General features: G+C 42.9%; 1 protein-coding gene across 4 annotated transcripts in view; it reads left to right on the top strand.

Moving 5' to 3' along the window:
- Nucleotides 1–2,403: 2,403 nt before the first annotated feature.
- The window catches only part of LRRC27 (leucine rich repeat containing 27), a 54,762-nt gene continuing 35,119 nt past the window's right edge, over nt 2,404–22,046 (top strand). Inside the window, exons 1-5 of one of the 4 annotated variants that reach the window (XM_032225470.1) lie at nt 2,404–2,571; nt 6,366–6,635; nt 6,934–7,064; nt 9,677–9,735; nt 17,537–17,689. In XM_032225470.1, coding sequence (XP_032081361.1) covers nt 6,426–6,635; nt 6,934–7,064; nt 9,677–9,735; nt 17,537–17,689 — 553 coding nt within the window. In that variant the 5' untranslated portion in view covers nt 2,404–2,571; nt 6,366–6,425. Of the gene's footprint in view, nt 2,572–3,102; nt 3,263–3,322; nt 3,417–6,365; nt 6,636–6,933; nt 7,065–9,676; nt 9,736–17,536; nt 17,690–22,046 lie in introns of those variants that run through there. The other 3 variants (XM_032225471.1, XM_032225468.1, XM_032225469.1) reach the window with 3 other exon arrangements.

The raw sequence follows: 22,046 nt of genomic DNA, 5'->3' as shown, positions 1-22,046 counted from the left end.
TTAGCATATCCTCTGTATTTAGTTACAGTTAGCTATTTGCATTTTGCCATTTAATAGGATGGGGATGCCTAGGATGGCCTATTTCATTAACGTCTAGGTGTAACATTCAGACAATTTCAATATTATTTTTGGCAGAGAATGCCAAAAATCTATTTTCTCTGGTATACTGAATGACCCTTCAAATTACGCCTCTTCACTAAAAAGCTCATATTTTCCGTGGATGTTCATCTTACATTTAGTGATACATTTAATTCAGTGGTATCAATGTGACATTTGAAAAGAACATCTACGGTTAGGTTAATGATATGTTAGTGAAAATGAATAGATTCAAAATCTAACTGCCAGAGCCACGTCTTCTTCAGACCCTTGCAAAAGACTAAGAGCGGGGGAGGGGGGGGGGCAAATGTCACACAAGAGGGCAGCGTGTTCCAGGGCGGGCAGTGTCACAGCAGGGATTTTCCTACTAAGCCCTGCTAGCCAGAGTTCCTCCACAGACGGGCTCTGCCAGCATGAGAAGGGTGGGCTTGGTTAGCAGGAAGAGGCAGCTCGTCAAGTCATCTGAACCCAGGCCATAGAGGGGCTTTGAAAGTTTCTAACCAACCCCTTGAACTGCATCCAGAAGCAAATCAGCCGCCAGTGCACCTCACAAAGCTGTGGTGCATCGTGGCCCCTTCCAGGGGCTCCAAAAACTGCTTATGCTGCTGCACTTTGTGGTGCTTGAAGTGTCTGAATGCGTTTCACGGGTGGCCTCGTGTAAAATGCCTTGCAGTAATACGGAGGACAGATGACTTGGGCTTAGAGTGGCCGAGCATGGAGGGTCCTGATCCAGGGAAGGCTGCAGCTGGTGCACAAACCAGAGCTGTGCAAAAGGTCTCCTAGCCACACAAGCACAACCTTTAAGCAGATGGCAAGTCCAAGAGGGGCCCTCAACCGCAGACTGGACCGGGACAAGGGCTAATGTAACTCTAGATCTAGAACGACAGATGTCAAAGATACGGATCTTGAAGCTCTGTGCAGTTAAGGCCACTTGGTCTTGCCAGGGTTCAGTCGTAGCCCATTTATTACTGATTTCTTGTATTGTTCTGTCCCCCCCCCCAAAACCTCAGAGTTTATGCATGGGGTTTACATTGGAGGCTAAGGTGATGACTGCCCAAAAGAGGCAGCGGCAGATAGGTTCACCTCCAAGGACCCAACGAGAGCCTTGGCCTTCCAGAGGCCTCTGCTCTGGGCCAAAACGATGCAGAGTGCACCTTGTATCTTACGATTACAAGCTCTGCCCCTTTGGACCTGCATTCCAAGACCACCACACGGAGACTGTCAAGAGAATTTGTTTTGCAGTTCTGCAACATACATTTCATCACTTGCTCCCCCCACACCCCACCCTTAGTGGATACCCATCTTTGTATGATATAATTAGCACAAACATCCCATTTCGCATTTCAGACACAATTTATCAAGAGCAACCAGGTTGGTGGATACCTAGTTTCAGATAGTCATGTTACATTTTTTCCTCTTAAAACATGTTCTGCTTTTCGGTAGCAAAACAATGCTTATTCAATGTTGTCTGGCAGAAACAAAGAGAGTTTTAATCTCTGAGTGATCAGAAATCCATGTTACCATAGATTAGAATGTAAAACTACACATTTAGAGTTATTTGGGAGAGAGGGCTGTTTCTGTTGTCATTCTAACACAGGGGTGTCAGACTTGTGTCGTTGTGGGGGTGTCATGTGATGTATTGGGACTTCCCCCTCCCCCTTCGCTAAACAGGCAGGTGGTGGAGCCAGCACATATGACGCACCCGCCCTGTGGGCCGAAACTTTGACGCCCCTGTTCCAACACATCTGGAATATGAAAGCCATTGCCAAGCAGGAGAGAGGGAGCTATGTGCTTCACAACTGAAGTCATAAAACACATGGCAATTTGACCATTGATTGTGTTCTAAAAACATACAACTATGATCTAATATTGTCCAACTGCTTTGCTACCTGAAGGGGGAGAGTTCTTACTATTACTTTATCAGACGGCTTTAAAAAGGTATCAGATTGTGATTCTGTCCAAATACTGTGGAAACTCTGACCCTGGCGGAGGGTCCCCCGAGAGACCCAATAGGAGGGTGGGGCTCACAGGACAGTGTTCGCCCAGGACAAAGCGGTGGCCGGTTTTAGTACAGGCAGTTTCAACTTATGACCACATCTGAGCCCACAATTTTTGTTGTGAAGTGAAACATTTGTTAAGTGAGTTCTGCCCCATTTTATGACTTTTGTTGCCAGTGTTGTTAGGTGAATCACTGCAGTTGGAAAACTAATAACCCAGTTGTTAAGTGAATCTGGCTTCCCAACTGACTTCGCTTCTCAGGCTGCAAGAGCGGATCGCATGATGACTCCGGGACACTGCAACCGTCACAAATAGGAGCCAGTGGCCAAGCCTTTGGATTTCGACTGCATGGTCCCTGGGGGGATGCTGCTGCAAAGGTGGCAACTATGGAAGCCACGGTTCCCAGGGCTGTTGTAACTCAAGGGAAGGACAGGACTGCCCTTATTTCAAAACCAGGCTGGTGCCGAAACAGGCCAGGTAAGGAAGGAGAGAAGAACCTGCAGCAGAGACCCGAGGGGGGGACGGTTGCCAATTAGAAAGCACGCGGGGGGGGGGGGGCGCTAGGGAAGGGCGCGGGCTGCTTTCGGAGCTGCCAGAGACTTTGGCTTTCCGCAGATTTCCCTATTTTAAACCTGCGCCTAAAATAAAGCCGAGCGCGGGGGGGGGGGGAGGAGGAGGAGGAGGAAGGGGGCATGTGAGGTTACGGGGAGGAGGAGGAGGAGGCGGCACTGGGGGGGGGGAGCGGGGGCTGGGGGGGGGGGCCGAGGCGACAGACGGTGGGCGAGGGACGATCTGAAAGGAGGGGCAGCCCCCGCCTCTCCCCCTCCCCTCCCGCCCTGTTCTCCCCGAGAAAGCGAGCAGGCGGGGACCCCCCCCCCCCTCCGTGCAAAACGCAGAAGCCACCGAGAGCCCCCCCCGCAGAAGCAGCCCCCTCCCTCCCTCCCTCCCGGGGCCGGAGCGCGGCCTGCCCCGCCGCCCCCCAGCCGCTTGAGGAGGGTTACTATGGCGACCGGTGGGGGGGGGCAGCCTGCTCCCTCCGGGCCACGGCATAAAGAAAGGGCGGAGAGGCCGACACAGGCCGCGGCTGGGAGGCCGGTGGGTGGGGGGGGCGGCACAGAGCAGCGGAGCTCCCCAAAACAGCCGCCCCTTCCCCGCGCCGCTCGGCGGAGTAAGTGTCGAGGCGGCAGGAGGAGGAGGAGGCGGAGGAGGGACGGGGGCTGAGGGCGGCGAGGGAGCCCAAGAGGAGCCTCGGGGGGAAGCGACTCCCTGCCGCCTTATTCCACCTGGAGGCGAAGGTTCATCGACCCCGGAGGACGCCGAAGGTGGAAGAGCCGAGGGGAGAGAGAGAGAGAGAGAGGGGGACCGTCGCCTTCCTCTCCGGGGACTCTCTCAGGAGGGGGCGGGGGGGGAGAGTTACGTCCAACCTGGGGGAAGCTTCACTCCCCAGGGGGAAAGAAAAGGGATTTGCCCCACAGAAACACCGCAGGCGGTCCCACCGGGCGGCTGCGGGAGAGCCGTCGGAAGGGGGGAGCAGCAGCAGAAGCGGCCAAGAACTAGGCGGAATCGTGGAGGGGGCAGGAAGGGGGCCTCCGCGGGTGCCTGGCTGAGAGGCCGGGGAGGGAGGGAGGGAGAGGGGTTGGGGGCCCACCCGGGATCCCCAGGCGGCCCCGGGGTCGCCTTGGAGGTGAAGGAAAGGGGGGGCAGGAAGCAGGCGACACGCGGGACGGAGTCTCCTAGAAAAAAAACACACACACACTGGCTGCCGAGGAATTGTGGGTGCTAGGAGGAGGGTGCTGCGCACACACACATCCACGCAGAATAGAACACACACACACACACACACACACACGTGTTATGTATGTGTGTGCATATTTGTGCGTGCGTGTGTGTGTGTGTGTGTGTGATATGTATTTTCCTTTTTTGTCTGTGTTCTTTCAGTTCAGTGTTTTTATCCTTGGCCAAGGGCCTGAGGGACTATGTCTCACCTTGAGCTTTCAACTTCCAGAAACTTCCAGGCCGGCCCTTGTCTCCTCCTCCTCCTCCTCAGGAGGGCCGAGGGAGAATGGCTGGCTGGAGGTCACCCGCTGGTTTGTGCCTAAGGCTAGAACTTATGGCGGCGCCCAGAGTTTCAAAGCACAATAAAACCTAACTATATTCTTTCATGTTTCCCAAGGATTCTGGAAATGGGCCAGTGATGGCTTAGCCGATTGCTTTAAAGCCTGTTGGTGAAAGTTAAAAAAAACCTAAGAAACTGTTGCTCTTGTCGTCTGCTCCCAAGCCTCACGAGAAAGCTCTGAAGGAAAGATGGGGCCAGGAGAACAGAAATGGGGGATCTGATACGTAGGGTATCTTATCCTGTATATATTTTCTAGGTCCAGGGAAAAGGAAGACTGGCTCTGTCCTATCTTTTCCATCTACTCTTCAAATGCACAATATGAGAGCTGAGCATAGTGCATGAATGCACTATGGTAGCAGGAGATAGTGGGAGATAGATATCCAGCACCGAAGGTTTATTTATGTAAAATAAAAAATCATAAATAAACTTGAAGAGTATAGACTTGAGTTTTTCTTATGAGTCATTAGAAGGAGGACTGCTGTCAATTTTATCTTTTATACTCATAACATCCTATTGCTGTGAGTAAAACTAGAAAAACAAATGTAAGTTAAGTGACTGAGGTAATGAATTTTATTATAGAACATGCATGATAGAAAAAGACACTTTGAGTGGGTGGAACGAAGGAAAAAATGATGCTTCTATGATGGAAGCGCTTGAAAAACAGCAGTGCTCTGAGAGTTCAGAAGCAGAGACTAAAGGAAATAGTTTTTACATGGATGGCAAGAAGGCTATGATAGGATTGTCCTTGTTTAGTGACTGCCTTCTACATGGACTGTTCACAATTATGATGCTGATGAAAAAGTAATGTTATCAATCCTAACATTTATGACCTTGGCAGGTCTATAAAGCAAATAAAAACTGAAGTAAGACCATACTGTAAGCATAGTTTCAGTTACCAACTACTTTGCGTAACGATTGAGTTGCCAGTCCCAATTGTGGCCACTAAACAATGACTACTTTCAGTCTATATCATAAAAGATAAGCTAGAGGGGGGGAAAAAACTATTGTTTCCTTAGAAATGTAGAGTTCTGTTGAAGTTCAATGGGGTACACAATAGGGTTATTTTCTATTGAGGTTTGGAGCTGAAACTAGAACTACATTTGCAACTGTCAGTCTCCCTTTGGATACTTTTATTGGAAAAACAACGATTATTAATTTGATTAGGTGCCACCAGCTTGTTGCAAATTTTCTCCCTGGTCCTTCAGGTCTTCCAATGGTGCCTTCATTGCCACTGTAACTGAGTCCATTTATCTTGGCTATTTCTCATTTTCTCTTTCCTCCTCCTCCTTCTTCCAGCACTAGAGCCTTCTCTGGAGAGCTAGTTCTTTGCATACTGTGTTCAAAGTAGGATGATTTGACATTTGGTCACGTGTCACTCAAAAGAGACCATTTTGTATATGTTCTTGGCTGTCCGTGGTATTCTCAGGAACCTCATCCAGCACCGTTGCAGCGTTCCTGCATGAACAAAATTGCCCCGTCTGCATTGCTACTGTCCTTTGGCTGCCTGTCTACCTGCTGCTGTCAGCGGCCCCCATCACCCAGCCCACCCGCCCCATGCTGTCAGGCCATTGGGAAGTCTTCTCTCATGCCATCTAACCTTTCAGGGGTGCAGCTTCTCTTGCATGCCAGTCAGGGCCTCCACTTGTGCGATGACCAGGCCCTCCATTCAGACCCACTCTGGGCCCTTGTTCATACGCCAGCCAAGGCTTTCTTCCACATGCGGTTGCAAAAGAAGGCTTAAATTAGAAGGAGGCCCTAGGGGTTCCCTGCCCTTGGTCCACGGACTGGCACTGATCCATAGCATGCCAGAAACTGGGCCATGCAAACAAGGGAGGCCCTGTCCGCTGAATGCAGGCAACACATGAAACCACACTCCCTCCGGTCCAATTTTTTGACAACTAATTTGTAAGCTCCACAAATAATCCAAATGAGATTAGAGGGGATTTTTTTTGTCTTTTGTTTTGAAGTGCTAGTGATATTAACAATATTAGAAAGCAATTATCAGTGTTCTCCAGTATTGCAGTATTATAACTAACAATAATTGTAAAGCAAAGTAGATATTATTTAAGAAAAAGTTATTCTACTAATATTAAATTCATTTATAAACAATTATTTATATTGTTGATTTACGCATATTCTTTTTGTTATTTTTCAGTTGATTATCTTTGAATACAGAGCTGCTAGACTTTCTGGCTTTATCAAAGTTAACTAACAAATGGAAGAAAAGTGGTATTATACAGAAAACAATGGCAGTGGAGATAACCGTCAAAATACTCAAAGGCGGAGTGATTCAGTTTCTAGTTCATCAAGGCGCATCCACCGAGCTCTTGAAAAACTGGTATCTAATTCAGCGGTCTCTCTGGATCTAAGTCGAAAAGATTTACAACATCTTACTGCAGAAATGTATAGATTATTTAACCTTAGAGTAAGTCTTTCACTGTTAACATACCTAATTAAAGGATAGCTGAAAAAAATAGATGCTTTCCCACTTGAGATTCCCACTATATACAAATTACATTTTAAGATTACTATATCCTTGATAATCCTTTAAAAATTACTTAAATAATTTTAACGCTTGTTATCGTTTTGGGAGAAATCATTAGTCTCAAATAATTTGCTAAGGATAGGCTACTCATATCTCTGTCTGCGTGTCTGTCTGTCTCTCGCGCTGTCTGTCTCTCTCTCTCTCTCTCTGCCACCCTCCCTCTTGACTCTCATTTTAGTATTTACATCTGGAAGGAAATTCCCTTTGTGTAATTCCTGAAGATTTTTTTCAGAGTCTGTCAAATCTTACTTGGCTAGATCTGCGCTATAATAAGTTGAAAGAGCTTCCTTCTGGGATTGGATGCCACAAGTAAGTTTTCTGCTATATAATATGTCTATTGTTTTTTTTTTAAAGGAAGTTGTTCATGTAGATATCATGTATCTACTACTCAATACATTGAATAGTAGTACCATGTATGATTAAATATTAACCCTAATTATAATCAAAAGAACAAAATACAGGTAGCCTTCGACTTACAATAGCTACATGGTCACATGATCCAAATTTGGGTGCTTGGCAACTGGTTCGTATTTATGACAGTTAAAGTATACTGGAGTTATGCTCTGCAACCTTCTTACAAAGTCAAAGGGGAAGACAGATTCATTTAACAACCATGTTACTAACTTAACAGCTGCAGTATTCGCTTAACAACTGTGATAAAAAACATCGTAAAATGGGGCAAAATTCACCTACAAATGGCTCATTTAGCAACAGAAATGTTGGACTCAATTGTGGTGGTAAGTCAAGAACTGCCTGTATTGGAAATACTTTTGCAATGAATGGTCTTCATTCATTTAGAATTCTTAACAATGGCCATGATGGTTGAAGAATTCTGGGAGTTGAAATCCACACGTTATAAAGTTGCCCAGGAAGCACTGATATGACTACCCTTCAGCAATTCTTTGTCCTTAAAATAGCCTGGCTGAAGAGACATTAGGAAATGCTACAAAAACACACACACACACACAAACACACATTTATAAAATACAGATTAAATTAAAAAGTGCCAAAGTTTCTTCTCCATTGCTTTGACAAAATATGAAGAGATGTTATTATTTGGTGCCCTTTAGGATTGTTTCTCATTTGTAAGAGGCCATGTGTCATCAGTATCACTATTAAAGTGCGGGGCAACTAATAATAACAACCAGATTTAATTCTTAAGTAGGTGATTGATGTAGAGCCTTGATTTCATCTATTTTAAAAAAATATGCTACACGGGTGCATTTTTCCATGATAAATATATAAGCAAGCTTTTCAAAATAATGTATATACAGTAATATGTAGTTTTAAATAAATTAAGGATAGGAACAGATGTTCTGTTAGTCAAGTATATGCCAACTTCTAGAAGGAGTGAGATCTTATTTTATATCAAAAGAAATGGATAAAATGAGGAAAACTGACTCCTTTCTAAAACCTTGACATGCCTTCTTTCCATATTCAGCCAGGCAGAGATATCCTACAATGAACCATCTCCTTGAACAACCTTAAAAGTCAAACTGATTAATTTTGTGGCGGCTAATGGCTCATTACTTTATGAAATTGCTCAATTTCTGAAGCATATGTTGGTATATTCTGAAATTACTCAGTATTTAGGAAGCACCTAGCTACTATTCTGGCACTGCTAGTTTGACTTTTAACCCAAACAGGACCATTGCTGCTTTTAATATTAGGTTGACTTTAAAGAGACTTTGTTTCCCAAGTTAGAGTTCACAGCTGTGCTAAGAGCAATCCCATGACAGATATTCTGTCCCTCATCTTCAGAAGACATCTGTGGGCAATTGAAGGGAATTCTGTATGTCATGGCACTTCCCTGCAAATGCTTCATTTTTTTGGCTGATACTAGAAGCAAGCTAGATTGGGGGGGGGGGACACACCAAAATAATGGACTGCAGAAAACTAGGGTCTACAGGGAGCTTTCTTCACTGTTTCTGTTCTTTCCCAGTTGACATAATAACATGTGAAGAAAACAATATGAGTCTGTTTGCTGTGCCCTTTTTTGCATTTATTATAGTCTGCAAAGGAATGTGTTTGAAATAGCTCTTAATGCTAGAAAGAAGCTAATTTCAAAGTATGCTGTCCCTACTCACAATCACTCATGTGGCAGTCACTTCCATCTTGACCATTGCAACATGCTCTGCCCTTGAAAAGCATCCTGAAGCTCCAGTTGGTGCAAAATGCAGTGGCCCGCATGGTTTAGTGCAGACCCCAGTGTGCATATGCATCACCTCTCCGGTGGGAGCAGCGTTGGCTGCCAATATGCTTCCGGGTGCAATTCAAGGTGCTGGTTGCCATCTTTAAAGCCCTTCATGGCTTGTGACCAGGTTATCTGAGGGACCATCTCTTGCCGGTCACATCTACCCGACCCATCAAAGTGGGGACACAGGGGATGCGGTGGGTCCCGTCCCCTAGGGAGATACACCTGGTGGGACCAGAAGAAGGGCCTTCTCCATGGTGGCGCCCTCTCTCTGGAACATCATGCCACCAGAGATTAGAATGGCCAGCACTCTTAACACTTTTCCGGAAGGCTCTGTAAGGCCTGGGGAACCCAGAGTGAGATGTAGCCCATTAAATGGCTCGTGTGATCTGTGCTGGAGTGGGGTATAAGGGGGTGGGCTTGTTTTTATTATATTAATTTATTTGATTATTTTATATTAGTTTTATTGTTTTAAATGAGGTTTTATATTCTGTAAGCCACCTTGAGTCTCCATGTGCGAATAGGCAGCGATATAAATTCAATAAATAAAATAAAATAAAATGCTCTCCCAATATGTACAGCAGAGTTTGATGATGTTAAACAATATTCTACTTAATGAAAGTTCTAATTTTTCATTAAAATAATAAAAGAATATATACATTATCTCTTATTTTCATGACTGATCATATTTGTCATATATTTAAATATTTTCTGATTTATTAAAAAGGCAGCTGAAAACTCTCCTGTTAGAGAGAAATCCTATTAAAAGGCTACCAGTGGAGCTTGGTAAGTACTCTGTCCCTTTAATAATATCTAACTAAACTTAGCATACATATATTCCTTTCAAGAAACTCCTTCTGGGGTAAGCAGGATGAGGCTAAGTTCAGAAAAACAGAACAAATGGCATTAGTGACACGAGTTAAGAGAAAAGGAAAAGAAATATGCTGTAGCTTCATCTAGTTTACAACTACACTACACAATATTTTCCTATCCTTGCAAATCATTCTTGTTTTTAATCATACCCTTATACTACTTCACGTACTGCTTTTTCTTATTTAGGCCTCTCACATTTTTCTTTCTGAGGATTTCATCAGTTGCATTCAGTCACAGATTTCTTGGTCTTTTCTTTCTTCTGAACCTATTCACTATTCTTTTAAATATTTCTTTTGCATCTTTATCCTCATTCATTTTCGGTATGTGGCCAAATTGCCTCAGTGCACTTACTTTGTACTGATTATCCACTTCAATATTCAGTCGACGTAATTACTTCATTTTTGTTCCTATCTCTTTTTATTTCATTTTCTTTTTTTTAAACAAGGTTTTCCCCAAAGATGGATCATATGACTGGGGCTACTGCAGTGGCCGTAAGTGTGGAAACTGGTCATAAGTCACTTTTTTCAGTACCATTGTAACTTTGAACAGTCATTAATCAAATGGTTGTAAATTGAGGACTACCTGTAGTTATTTCTATTGATTGATTGAATATTACCTTCAAACGGAAACTGAGGTGTTTCACTTAATGGGTTATCTGACAGCCAGTTTCTTCCCACAAGAGATCATTAACGTCTTTGTTTCATCTTCTTAAGCAACCTTTTCTCACTGCACTTAACCACTTTTGTGTTTCTCCTGACGCTATTCCCATTCTCTCACTTTCATATACAGAGAAGTCATAAACAGCCATTTTGCTTCTTTTGACAAATATTTATTCATCACAAAAAGCCCTATAACTGCCTTCCGCTGCCTTCTGTCAACATTTACCTTGTCCATTTTTCTACATTTAGTAAATAAAAGGTTCAATAGTTCTACAGAAATAGTTTGCCTGGAGCCATGGTGGAGAACCCGTGGGATGTGTGCCAGAGGGGGCGGCAGCAGCGCCTCCTCTCGCCCCAGTTCAGCCCCGTCATCACACATGCGTGCGCTCCTCCCACCGGCCCAGCTGGTCTTTGGCTCTCTGCCGCGCATGCTAAGTATTTCTCATGAAATTACCAACAAGGCCTATGTGAAGTTATTTTTGTATATTATATCAGAAGTTAAAATTCCCATGAGAACAGATAAGAAGAATGGGAGAGTGGCACAGAAGATTTGAAACTGGTCATAGCACGACTACTGTTTTTATTACTGTTGAGGAGCATTCTTGAAAAGAAAAATTGTTTTACGACCTTAATAATGGGGTTTAGCTGACAGCAATTTAGAATAATATAGAAAGGTATTTGTCTTCCAGCACTGCTTTTACAGAAATAATTTATGTGCAAATATACATGTAATCATGAATAAAATATAGACTAATGCAGAATGCTAAGTACTACCCTTTTGAGAAATAAGAGCAAAACAGCAGAAATAATAATTACTCAAGCTGTGAGTGGACATTTTAAAATACTACTTTGAAGGCAGTGTGAAAAAATGTGTTATTACCTGCATTATGATCTTGGCAGTTTTCATATTGTTTCTCCCAGTTATATATTGGTTCTGTTTACCTTACATTACCCAAATGTATTTGTACTGTAACATATTTCTTAATGAAATTAAACAGGCTTCTGTAAAGGGAAAAATAAATATGTTATAACTTACGTATGTTTTACATTTTGGTATGATATAATTCAAACATTTTTCAATACACTTTTTATCCAAATGTGTTAAGTGCAATGGGAAATTAAGAACTATGGATAACAGAGTAGATTTTGGTCCTAATAGTTTAGATTTAAATTCAGTCCTAACAATAATTCTAATCAGGTTTTATCCCACTCTCATTTTTTAGAGACATTTACAGGTAGTCCTTGACTTATTACAGTTCATTTAGTGACTGTTTGAGGTTACGATGGCACTGGAAAAAAAGTGACTTATGACTGTTTTTTATACTTAAATAATTGCGGAATCCCCAAGGTCACATGATCAAAATTTGGATGGTTGCAGTGTCCCAGGGTCGTCTGATTTCCTTTAGCAACCTTCTGACAAGCGGAGCCAATGGGGAAGCCAGGTTCACTCAATACATAGCTGTGTTACTAACTTAACAACTGCAGTAATTCACCCAACAGCTGTGACAAGAACGGTCATAAAATGGAGCAAACTCAACAAATGTCTCATTTGGCAACATAAATTTTGAGCGCAGTTGTGGTCATAAGTCAAGGACCACCTACCTGTATTGCATACAGGACATTTATTATGCATATAATGACTTTATTCAGAATTTTTTCAAGATATCCAGATAATATTTTCTCTCCAGAACCTCTTATGTTTTCCCATGTCTAAAAGCTATAAGGGGCTGCCCAGATGAGAAGACCCTTCTTTCACAGTGTACGCTGTTGGTTAAAACAACATTTTAAATTTGGGATCTATAAGAAATAGCATAAACATTAAATACAGCAAAGATAAGGGGATTGCCTGCCCTCTAGTGGAGACATCCGTGAAAAACAATTTCTGGAGTTACATACCCCAAGCAGTAGGAATAGAAATATATTTTTCAGGGCCTGTTTGATATGTAGGGCAGTTGTATCAGTGGAATGTTACAAGGACCTATACAGAATTGGTACTGAATGGTGTCTCCTTCATTGCCTATTAAAAGAAATTCCTTTATATAAGGTGGAGCTCCAGGAGAAAAAGTAGGTGAATAACAGAAGTTGGAAGGGACCTTAGAGATCTTCTATGCAATCCCCAACTCAAGCAGGAAACTCTACATAATTTCATAGAAATCATTGTTCAATATCTTCTTAAAAACCTGCAGTGTTAAAGAGTACCCATAATTTCTGGAGGCAAGTCGGTCCATTGATTAATTGTTCTATTAGGAAATTTCTGCTTAGTTTTAGGATGAAGAGGCTCCTAAGACACTAAGATAATATCCATGACTTTATAGGTGTTTGGAATTAATGGTGTTTTGCTTGCTTTTAAAGATGCGGACTGTGTGCACTGATTTTTTAAATAGCTTTTTAAAAAATCTTACATCTTCCTTGCTTGGAATTGGTCCCAGCTGCAGCAGTGGTGGAATGTACAGATATATAGCAGCTATAGATGGAAGCCAGCACAGCATAGTCTTGGGAATTAGCAGCACGAGGATCAGCTTCACCAGCAGCTGTGGCTTTCTACTTTGCTGGCTCATAGATAGCCCTACAATGGAGCAAACGGCCTGGTCCTTGCACCTATGCAGAAGAACATATATGCGTGGTGTTACTTCTCACATATGAAGTTTGCTATTTCTCGCGAATATGCATGTCCCAGGATAATGTTGCAAAATGAAATCTGGGTTGGTCACCAAGACCAGAGTTTCGAGCTTGTGCTGGAGCCCATCCTCAAGGAACTTCTTTCTACTGGAATATGTATGTTGGGCTATTCTATGAGTCGTATTTATGTGGTGTCTTCCCATTGGTCGATTGGCGTGTTGATGGCCGGCAATTGGCTGTTTCCAAGCCGAGGACTTGGAAGCACAAGGAAACAACAGCCAATTGCTGGCCATCAACACACCAATCGACCAATGGGAAGACTCCACATAAATATGACTCACAGAATAACCGCAAGCACATAGGATGGGATCCAGCATGAGTCTGAAAGCTCGGAGGAGTAAAGCTATGGTCCCAGTGGCCAACCCAGACTGGATCTTGGAATAACTTCTTTTCTACCTGGATAATGGGACGGGCTGGCCAAAAGAGCACTGATAGTTGTTTTAGGCCTCAGGATTATCTGGAGAAAGCTGGAGTGGTAGAAGTAGATCACATCAAAGCTTGTTATTGACCCAAGGCCCACAGCTATTCTGGCTACTTGCCCTCTATGACCAAATGAGAAGGTTGACGTTGCATCTGTCTCACTGGGCCTTTTCTATTTTCGTTTTCCCATTTATATGGTCTGGGACTGACTTAGAGGAGACTGATTTAATGTGATTTACAACCCTATTAAACTATATGGGGGCTGGAGGAGAGAGGCTGATATTTTGGGAAGAATGGGTGGTAAAGGGAGGGGATGGTGACCTACAATTGTTTTACCACCTTTGTTGCTGAACGTCTGAGCGGGCAGGAGCGGTGAAGAGAGGTTTTATCATCTGCCATGGGTGATGAAAATGCATATGTCCTTGGGAGATTACATGCATATGGTCTTTAGCCTAAGAAGTGGAAAGTGAGGAGGTGAAATTAAGGTGAGAGAGAGTAATTCCAGCAAGGGTGTGATATATATGAGTAGGGGAACCAGTCACAGGGATGATACATTTGGGGGACTGCCACCTATCTCCCAGCCTCTTGGTATTGAAGATCAGGTCGTCAGGTTCTTGATGGGTTCCAGCTGCTGTAACTGAATACCAGACCAATATATAACAAGAACTACCTTCATCATTATAGTTGACTATAAGTGAGCCAGCCCACTTGCTGTGTGGGGGTGGGCTTGGGGGGGGGGGGCAGAAGTCCTCTCCCATAGATTTGCCACCTGCATTTTCAGCTGTGAAGCCAGGATTGAGTTGGTGATGATGGTGACGGGTGTCACCCATAAAGCCTTAATGGCTTTTGTGTGTGTGTGTGTGTGTGTGTGTGTGTGTGTCATGGCTTCAGTGTAAAAATAAAATGCTTGTGGAAGTAGACAGGCAAAGTTCTGGCGTAATGCAGGCAATTGGGGTCCAAACCTGCAGAGATATTGTACAGGAATACACACACACACACACACAGACACACATATAAAGTTTATGAACAATTATTTTGCAGCAGGTCTTGTAAAAAAACGTTAGGAAACCTGGATACCTGGACGTAGATGGCAGCAGACAGGCAGGGGAGGCAAGGGAAAGAATGTGTGTGCGCGGGCGTGACAGCTTACTTGAGAGGCTAGGGGAGAAGGTGTAATCCAAATAGACCAGTGGTGGGTTGCCAATTTTTAAAATACCAGTTTAGGTGCGTAAAGGCACATGCGTAGAAGCGTCTGGGTGGGTGGGCAGAGCCTCATGCCGCCGCTGCTATCGGTTTGCCCAATCCGGGCCAAACCGGGAGTAACCCACCTCTGAAATAGGCAGTTTGTAATCCATTACTTTAGAATACCTTGAAAAGTACAAGGGACGGGTCAGATGCTTGGCCAGAAACAACACCAAGGTCAAAACAAGCAGAAACCAAGGACGGGAATTCACAAATGAAGATACCAAAGTTGCTTCCAGTAAGAGAAGGAGTCCTGCCTGCATAGATTAAATCTTCTCCCCGCCAAGCACACTCGGCCGAAACATTTCCTGCTCAGTAATTGCCAGTAATGATGCACGGGGCTTTCTTGCAAGGTCAGCATCTTTCTGCTTGTTCATAAGGATTCTCTGAAGTTGGTGCTGCTTCTTGGCACCCGTATTAGCGAAAGAAGGATGGGCCCTGCCGTCAGTGTGTTGGCTCCGGTGGCTATTGAATCACTAGGCTCTGCAGCCACCGGGACCTGATCTTCCTGCATCTTAGAACTTGGGTCTGATGGCATTTTCAGAGTTTTTGCTGTTCAGATAATCAAGCAGAAGAAGACCTTCTGGTTGAAGGACCCTCTTGCCCCCAGGCGCTGTGGGTGTTCCATCCCTGGAAGCCTTTAAGAAGAGATTATTAGACAACCATTTTCTTGAACTGTATGGGGTTTTCTGTTGGACTAGAAGACCTCCAATGTCCCTCCCAGCTCTGTGGTCCTCTTACTCTGTTTTGTTAAGGTGAGTTCTAGAGAGCAATTGCTTCTCTACTGGCGTCCCTGCTGCACAAGGACCTTCTCCTTGAACTGCTAGATTCTGTTGCAAAACGGGCATTGGAGCCATTGGGAAGCCTGGCACATACCAGGGTTACCCATTAGACTTTTCCCTTTGGGCCATAGATTAGTTGCAACCTGATTTGAAAGTGGAGGATGATATACAGGCAGTCCTCAACCTACAACCACAGTTGATCCCAAAATGTATGTTGTTAAGAAGAGACGTTTGTTAAGTGAGCTTTGCTCTATTTTATGACCTTTTTGCTACAGTTAAGTTTTTAAGAGTGACGTTGTTGTTAAGTGAATCTGGCTTCCCGGTTGACTTTGCTCGTCAGAATGTCACAAAAGGGGATCATGTAACCCTGGGACACTGCAACCGTCATAAATATGAGCCAACGGCCAAGCACCTGAATTTTGATCATGTGACTATAGGGACGCTGCAACAGTCATAAGTGTGAAAAACAGTCATAAGTCACTTTACAGTGCCGTTGTAAGTTTGAATGGTCACTAAATTAGCTGTAAATTGAAGACTACCTTTAATTGGTCCTTTGCCCTGTCAGAGCATTTCGGCTCCCCAGTGTAAGAAAGTGGGACCCATTTAGCCAGCCCACTCCAGGCAATTAATGGACCTTGCAAGATTTCAGAAGGACTTTAGATTGTTTTCCAAGTATTTGATGGCAGTCTGGAATGAGCCTATGGTGAGGACCCTGTACTGGATTTTTCACTCATTGTCCTAAGGCGCTTCTTGGTTTTCTGAGCAAGTTGTTCATCAAAATTGAAGAGTAAATCCAAGCAAGCGTAAATAGGAGCCCATATTAGGCATTTAATTGTGGTGATGAAAGCTGCAATGCCTGGCTCTTTCTCCTGTTTCTGCATCTTTCCTAGTCCCCCATAATCTCTCAGCAGATTTTAATATCGTGGTATCCTCCTAAGAGAATTAGCAATGAGAGTGCAGTGTTGCAGTGCTGGGTTTGCAGTATTCAGTGTTTTCAGTGGCTGGGAGGAGAATTTGACCTGGAGGCATCTGACGTGTGTCTCTGGGCTCCATGCTCTTGCCCCTACTCTTTAATATCTACATGAGTCTGAGGTTTAAAGTCATCTGTTAATTGAAGTCAGGTATTATCGTTTGCCGATGACCCTCAGTTGTGAATCTATAAGGCTGCTCTTGCAAAGTATATCTGGAAGCTTTAGCTGATACAAAGCGCAGCAGCATGAGAAGTTTTGTGTTCCCCTAGAACGACATGCACTGGTTGCCATGTATGGCTTGGGAAAGTGGCGGGATTCAAAAAACTTTACTACCCTTTCTATGGGCATGGCTAGGTGGGTGTGGCAGGGGAAGGTTACAGCCAAATCCCCATTTCCTCCCAATCAGCTGGGACTTGAGAGGCAGAGAATAGATGGGGGTGGGGCCAGTCAGAGGTGCTATTGACCGGTTCTCCAAACTACTCAAACTTTCCGCTATCGGTTCTCCAGAACTGGTCAGAACCTGCCGAATACCTCCTCTGGCTTGGACCTGAGTTTCTTCAAATTGCCTATCCCGGGTAAAATCTGTGTGCTTGATATACAAAGCAGGAAGTAAGTAAGTAAGTAACTAACTAACTAACTAACTAACTAACTAACTAACTAACTAATGTTTGCTGAGGTCCTCACTTACTGGGATTAGCAGAAAACAAAAGCTGCCATTTTCTATGAAGCTTTGGCTGCTGTAGAAGAGCTTGTCCCTGAGACAAGGGGCCGTTCTTCCTTCATGCTCTTCCACAAACGTATTAAAACTTGAATGCCCTAAGTGTATTTTCTTGCAGACCCAACAGTCTCATTGTTTCTAAGTAACTTTATAATTAAGTAATCACTTAAATAATAATAACAGGAAGATCTTTTTCTCCTAAACCATTTTAACATTGCCTATTTGGCTTTCTTCTTTTGGCAGGCAACGTAGCTTCCCTGACAGCCTTAAATCTCAGGCATTGCCCTCTGGAATTTCCCCCCCTTGAAGTGATACAGAAGGGTCTGCCGTGCATTTTATGCTTCCTCCGAAAGAACTGTCATCAAAATGTTGAGTATGCCGAGTCTATTTCTCCAGGTATAGTAATATTTTAATGCACGCTTTTGAAATAACCGTATTGAACTAATTAAGTAACTGAAATGGCATCAAGTGACCGGAAAATATTTGTGGGACTGTTTTTCCCGTTGTTTCTGCTGAGCCCACCAAATCTTGCAGTGGAGGCATGTGTGATCTTTTGTGATCAAACTGGGTGTTCTCTTTGGACCCAGAGGTTGTGCTTTCTCTGTGGCTGCACTTGCTCTCTGTCCCTCTGGTGGGCCAACCTGGGTAACCTTTTGCTTTAAAGATGTCCCTGCATTTCTTGATATTTGAGGCAGGAAATTAGCTGAGATTTGCTGTTGAATTGAGTTTTGTGATTTAGAGTTTAATGGTGCAGTTCAGCTGGTTCTATCCAGCTTGGGCGAACCGGTGGCAGTGGGAGGCTCCGCCACCCACTCAGATATCATCACGCCCCATTTTTGATGCTCTGCGCATGCACGGAAGGCTCTGTGTATGTGTGTAGGTGGTGCATGTGAGTGAAGCGTGCACGCTCACATTTGTGAAGGTAAGTTGATTTCGCCCCTGGTTTAATGTTTTAATTTTGGACATCATGAGTTATAGGGTGTAATGTTCGTTTTAATCCATTGTCCAGAGTCTCTGTTATGAAATGCGTGGGCAAATAAATCATGTAAATAAATAAATAAATGAAATTATTTCCATTTAAGGCACAAAATGTTTATACCTATTTTTATTGAAGAAACTAAACAGGAGTCAATTTAATAATACATTTGACGGGCAGTGAAGGAGGAAGAGGAGATTATATTGGTGTTGTTATTTCTGTTGTTTGGTTATTTCTGTTTTTTCATTGTAGTTTTTTGTTATAGTTCACTGAGATGTATTCTCTTAAAAAGGCATAAGAACCCTGTGCGTGTGTATAGAACTTTCCAGTTGCCTTTGAGAACCATGGAGCTATTATAGAGTATATAAGGTTTTCTGTGAAATGTAGGGTTTTCGTGATCCTAGATAATAGATCTAACATATTCTGCTTTGTGCTTCATATTTTACCTATTGTGCTTGAGCTCCTAATGAGGACTCCATGCATATGGCATACAGTTAAGACTCTATGGTAATTTTGGCAACTGCTCTTGGGGTGCTAATGAATGAAATGATTAAACACAGTCCCTTTAAGTCATTCCTTATTGACTTAAAAACTATTGTTCATGACTGATTGATTAATTGGTTAGGTGCCATCAAGTCAGCATCAACTCTTAATATCAAACTTCCAGGTGAGCTCAGACAAGAAAAATACAATAAAGTTGCTTCTGCTTTACTGTAAAGCTGCAATTACAGAATCCTGCAAGTTTGAAAGTATAATTCTTGTGTTATACTTTGGGTGCGTTTATTTGATCTCCCCCTCCTCCCCACCCACCCATTTTCTTGGCTATCTCTGGTATTCTCAAAAGTCTTCTGCAACACCAAAGTTCAAAAGCCTCATTAGTCTTTCTATTGTGCTTTTTCAAAGTCCAAGACTTTCATAGAATGTTACAGGGAAAACTATTGCCAGAATCTTAATTTCATTTTTTTGGGTGCTCCTTGATTTTACTGCTACATCTTACAGATCATTTACATTTTCAGCCATCAGAATAGTGTCTTCAATATAGGTCAGGTTAGTGATATTTCTTCTTCTTCCAGTTTTAAAGAGGCACTCTTCTTCTTCCAATACAGCTTTGCTCAATATTTACTCCATATATAGGTTGTAAAACAAGGGTGAGTATGTAACCTTTTCTCGTTTCTTTGCCAGCCTGGCGTCAGTCTCTCGCTATGTCCTCTCCATACTCTGGTTTCCTGACCTATGTATAGATTTTGTATGAGGACAGTGAAATGTTCTGTGGTTCCCATATTTCCAAACAAATTCCGCCGTTTTACATGATTGAAACAATTGAAGACTGTCCTATAATCAGTGAAACATATACTGACTTCTTTTTATGATTCTTTGACTTTCTCAATTATTCAGCATGTGCTAGCAATAACTTAGCTTTCATTTATTATCTTATTAATTGAACTGTAGTTGATCATCTGAAAGAAAGCAATGTATTTTGACATCAAGGAAAAGGAATTATGTAGCCCTCAGTACAAACAAATTGTTTTTAAAAAAGTTAATTCAGGGTCAAAAATTCAGGGTGTTGTCCATACCCAACACAATCAATGTGCTGTAATCAAGACAATATTGCAATAGCCTGTCTAATATTTAGGCTTACTTTATTTTATTGGTTCATATTTTGGGTTGAATTCTTGGTTAAACTGTCAATGAATGGCTAACTGAATCCCTTTTTTAATTATATGAAAAAAAAGTCAAGCTAATCTATCATGAAAATAGTGTAATGATTTGATTTTTTGGGAGTAAATGAAAGCAAAACAGTAGATGCATTCAGAGAGGAAAATACTGCCCAACCCCTCCAGTCCATAACTTTCTGAAGCAGACTGGTTGAGAATAATAACTGTAATCTATCACAATATCTTTAAAGATCTGTTTAAATGTATTTGGATAAATAGATATAATAAATCATTTTGAATGTAACATTTGTGGAGCATCTACATTCTGTTGCCTAGTATTTTATGTACCAAATTTTCATGTAGAATTAGAATTGGAGGATTTGCAGTGGCAGCGAGCAACTTCTCCCTGATAATATTCCTCAGTCTAAAGCAGGGATGGCGAACCTTTTCTCCACTGAGTGCCCAAACCGGAATGTTCGTGCATATGCGCGTGCTAAGGTGTGCCGGAAACCCAAATATCAGCTGGCGGGCGTGCGCATGCCTGTTTTTTGGGCCGTTTTCAGGCAAAAATGAAAACGGCCTGAAAACAGTCTTGAATATGGCCTGAAAAACAGCCTGTTTCTTGGCCATTTTTGGAGCTGTTTTCAGGCCGTTTTCTGGTGCTCCAGTGCCTGCAAAGAACAGCTGGCTGACACACATGTGCCCATAGAGAAGGCTCTGCATGCCACCTCTGGCACACATGCCATAGGTTCACCATCACGGGTCTATAGTATAGTCTCTGTTCTGACCACCCCCCCTTCTCCGTTCAGGAACGAAAGCAAAAACAGACGTATGACAGAATGTTTTAATCAGTCCAGACTCTTATTGGCTGCAAGCCCAAAATAAACAAAGAGATAAGCTCTCTGGCAGCAATTAAACAAGCTTCTCTCAGCAAATCACTTATCCAAGCTGGTTTCTCTGAATCATGAACGAGAACATTGACTCCTGCAACCAGGGTGTGGCACAAACAGTCCCTTTTATAATCAGGAGAGGATCTTAATCAGCATCAGCTGCTCGTAATCACCTCCTGTGGTTACTCCCTTGTTCTTTCCGTCGAGTAGCCCTTCGCCTGCATGCATCCTGAAACAACTCCCAAATGTTTTCCTGAACATCCCCTTTGATCCAATGCTCTGCCGCCACCTGGTGGCCAACCAGTCTCTCCTCGCCCTGCTCGGAGTCGACACCCTGTCCAGGGTCCTCCACCTCCTCCAAGGCCGACTCATAAGACCCCTCGCTGTCGGAGTCTGGCGGCAGCTCCAACGGCTCCTGCCAGGCCACCACAAGTCTCTATACACTATTTGGAAAATCACTGCAACTAGGGCTTTTATGCTGCTTGGTGACTATCCCCAAAATTTTAGAACTCTAATTATCCAGGGCTTTGAAATCTTAGGGTAACTCTTATATAAACAAAGTAACTTTTCATCTGTACACAGTTGCCTGCTACATGTAAAAGACAGCAAAAATGTCATGGAATGAATTTAACAAGCACATTCCATTATCCTTTCCACGTACAGCTTAATCAGAGAGAACAGTATACAAAGGACTTATTCCAGCAGAATCATAAAGGACACAAAAATATGTATCCTGTAATACTGTGCCATATCCACCATTTTTAATATGGACCATTATACTCCGATTTTTATGTATTTATTTGCATTGGACACCACGACATGGACACTGATTATTTTCTATACTCATCCAATGCTCCTGAGTGGTATTTACAGTTGAGGTAGAGAATGTATTCATGAAACTCATACAGAGTTTTACAAATAGTGTAACATTCCATATCTTTTGAAGTTTATATAGAAAATAAATAAGCTGGTCTTTATGCTATAGTGATCTTACTTTAGAGCATCAGTAATTCTATTCTTTAAAAAATTATAGATGTGTTCTAAATAAACAACTGCCTAATATACATGTACTGTCCTTTAAAAAAAAAGGCACGTATTTTGCACAACTTTCGTTCTACATGCCTCTGGTATTTTATTGATTTTCAAAGAAGGATATTCATTAAAAAAAAATTGTAGCAAATCATCATGTGTCAGCGTAGTTGTAACATGTGCCCATACCTTGAAATTCTGTA

Source organism: Thamnophis elegans, chromosome 10 (genome assembly GCF_009769535.1).
Source record: "Thamnophis elegans isolate rThaEle1 chromosome 10, rThaEle1.pri, whole genome shotgun sequence".
NCBI lineage: Eukaryota > Metazoa > Chordata > Lepidosauria > Squamata > Colubridae > Thamnophis > Thamnophis elegans.
The sequence above is the reverse complement of the archived record's forward strand: the minus strand, read 5'-3'. Positions and strand labels throughout refer to the sequence as shown.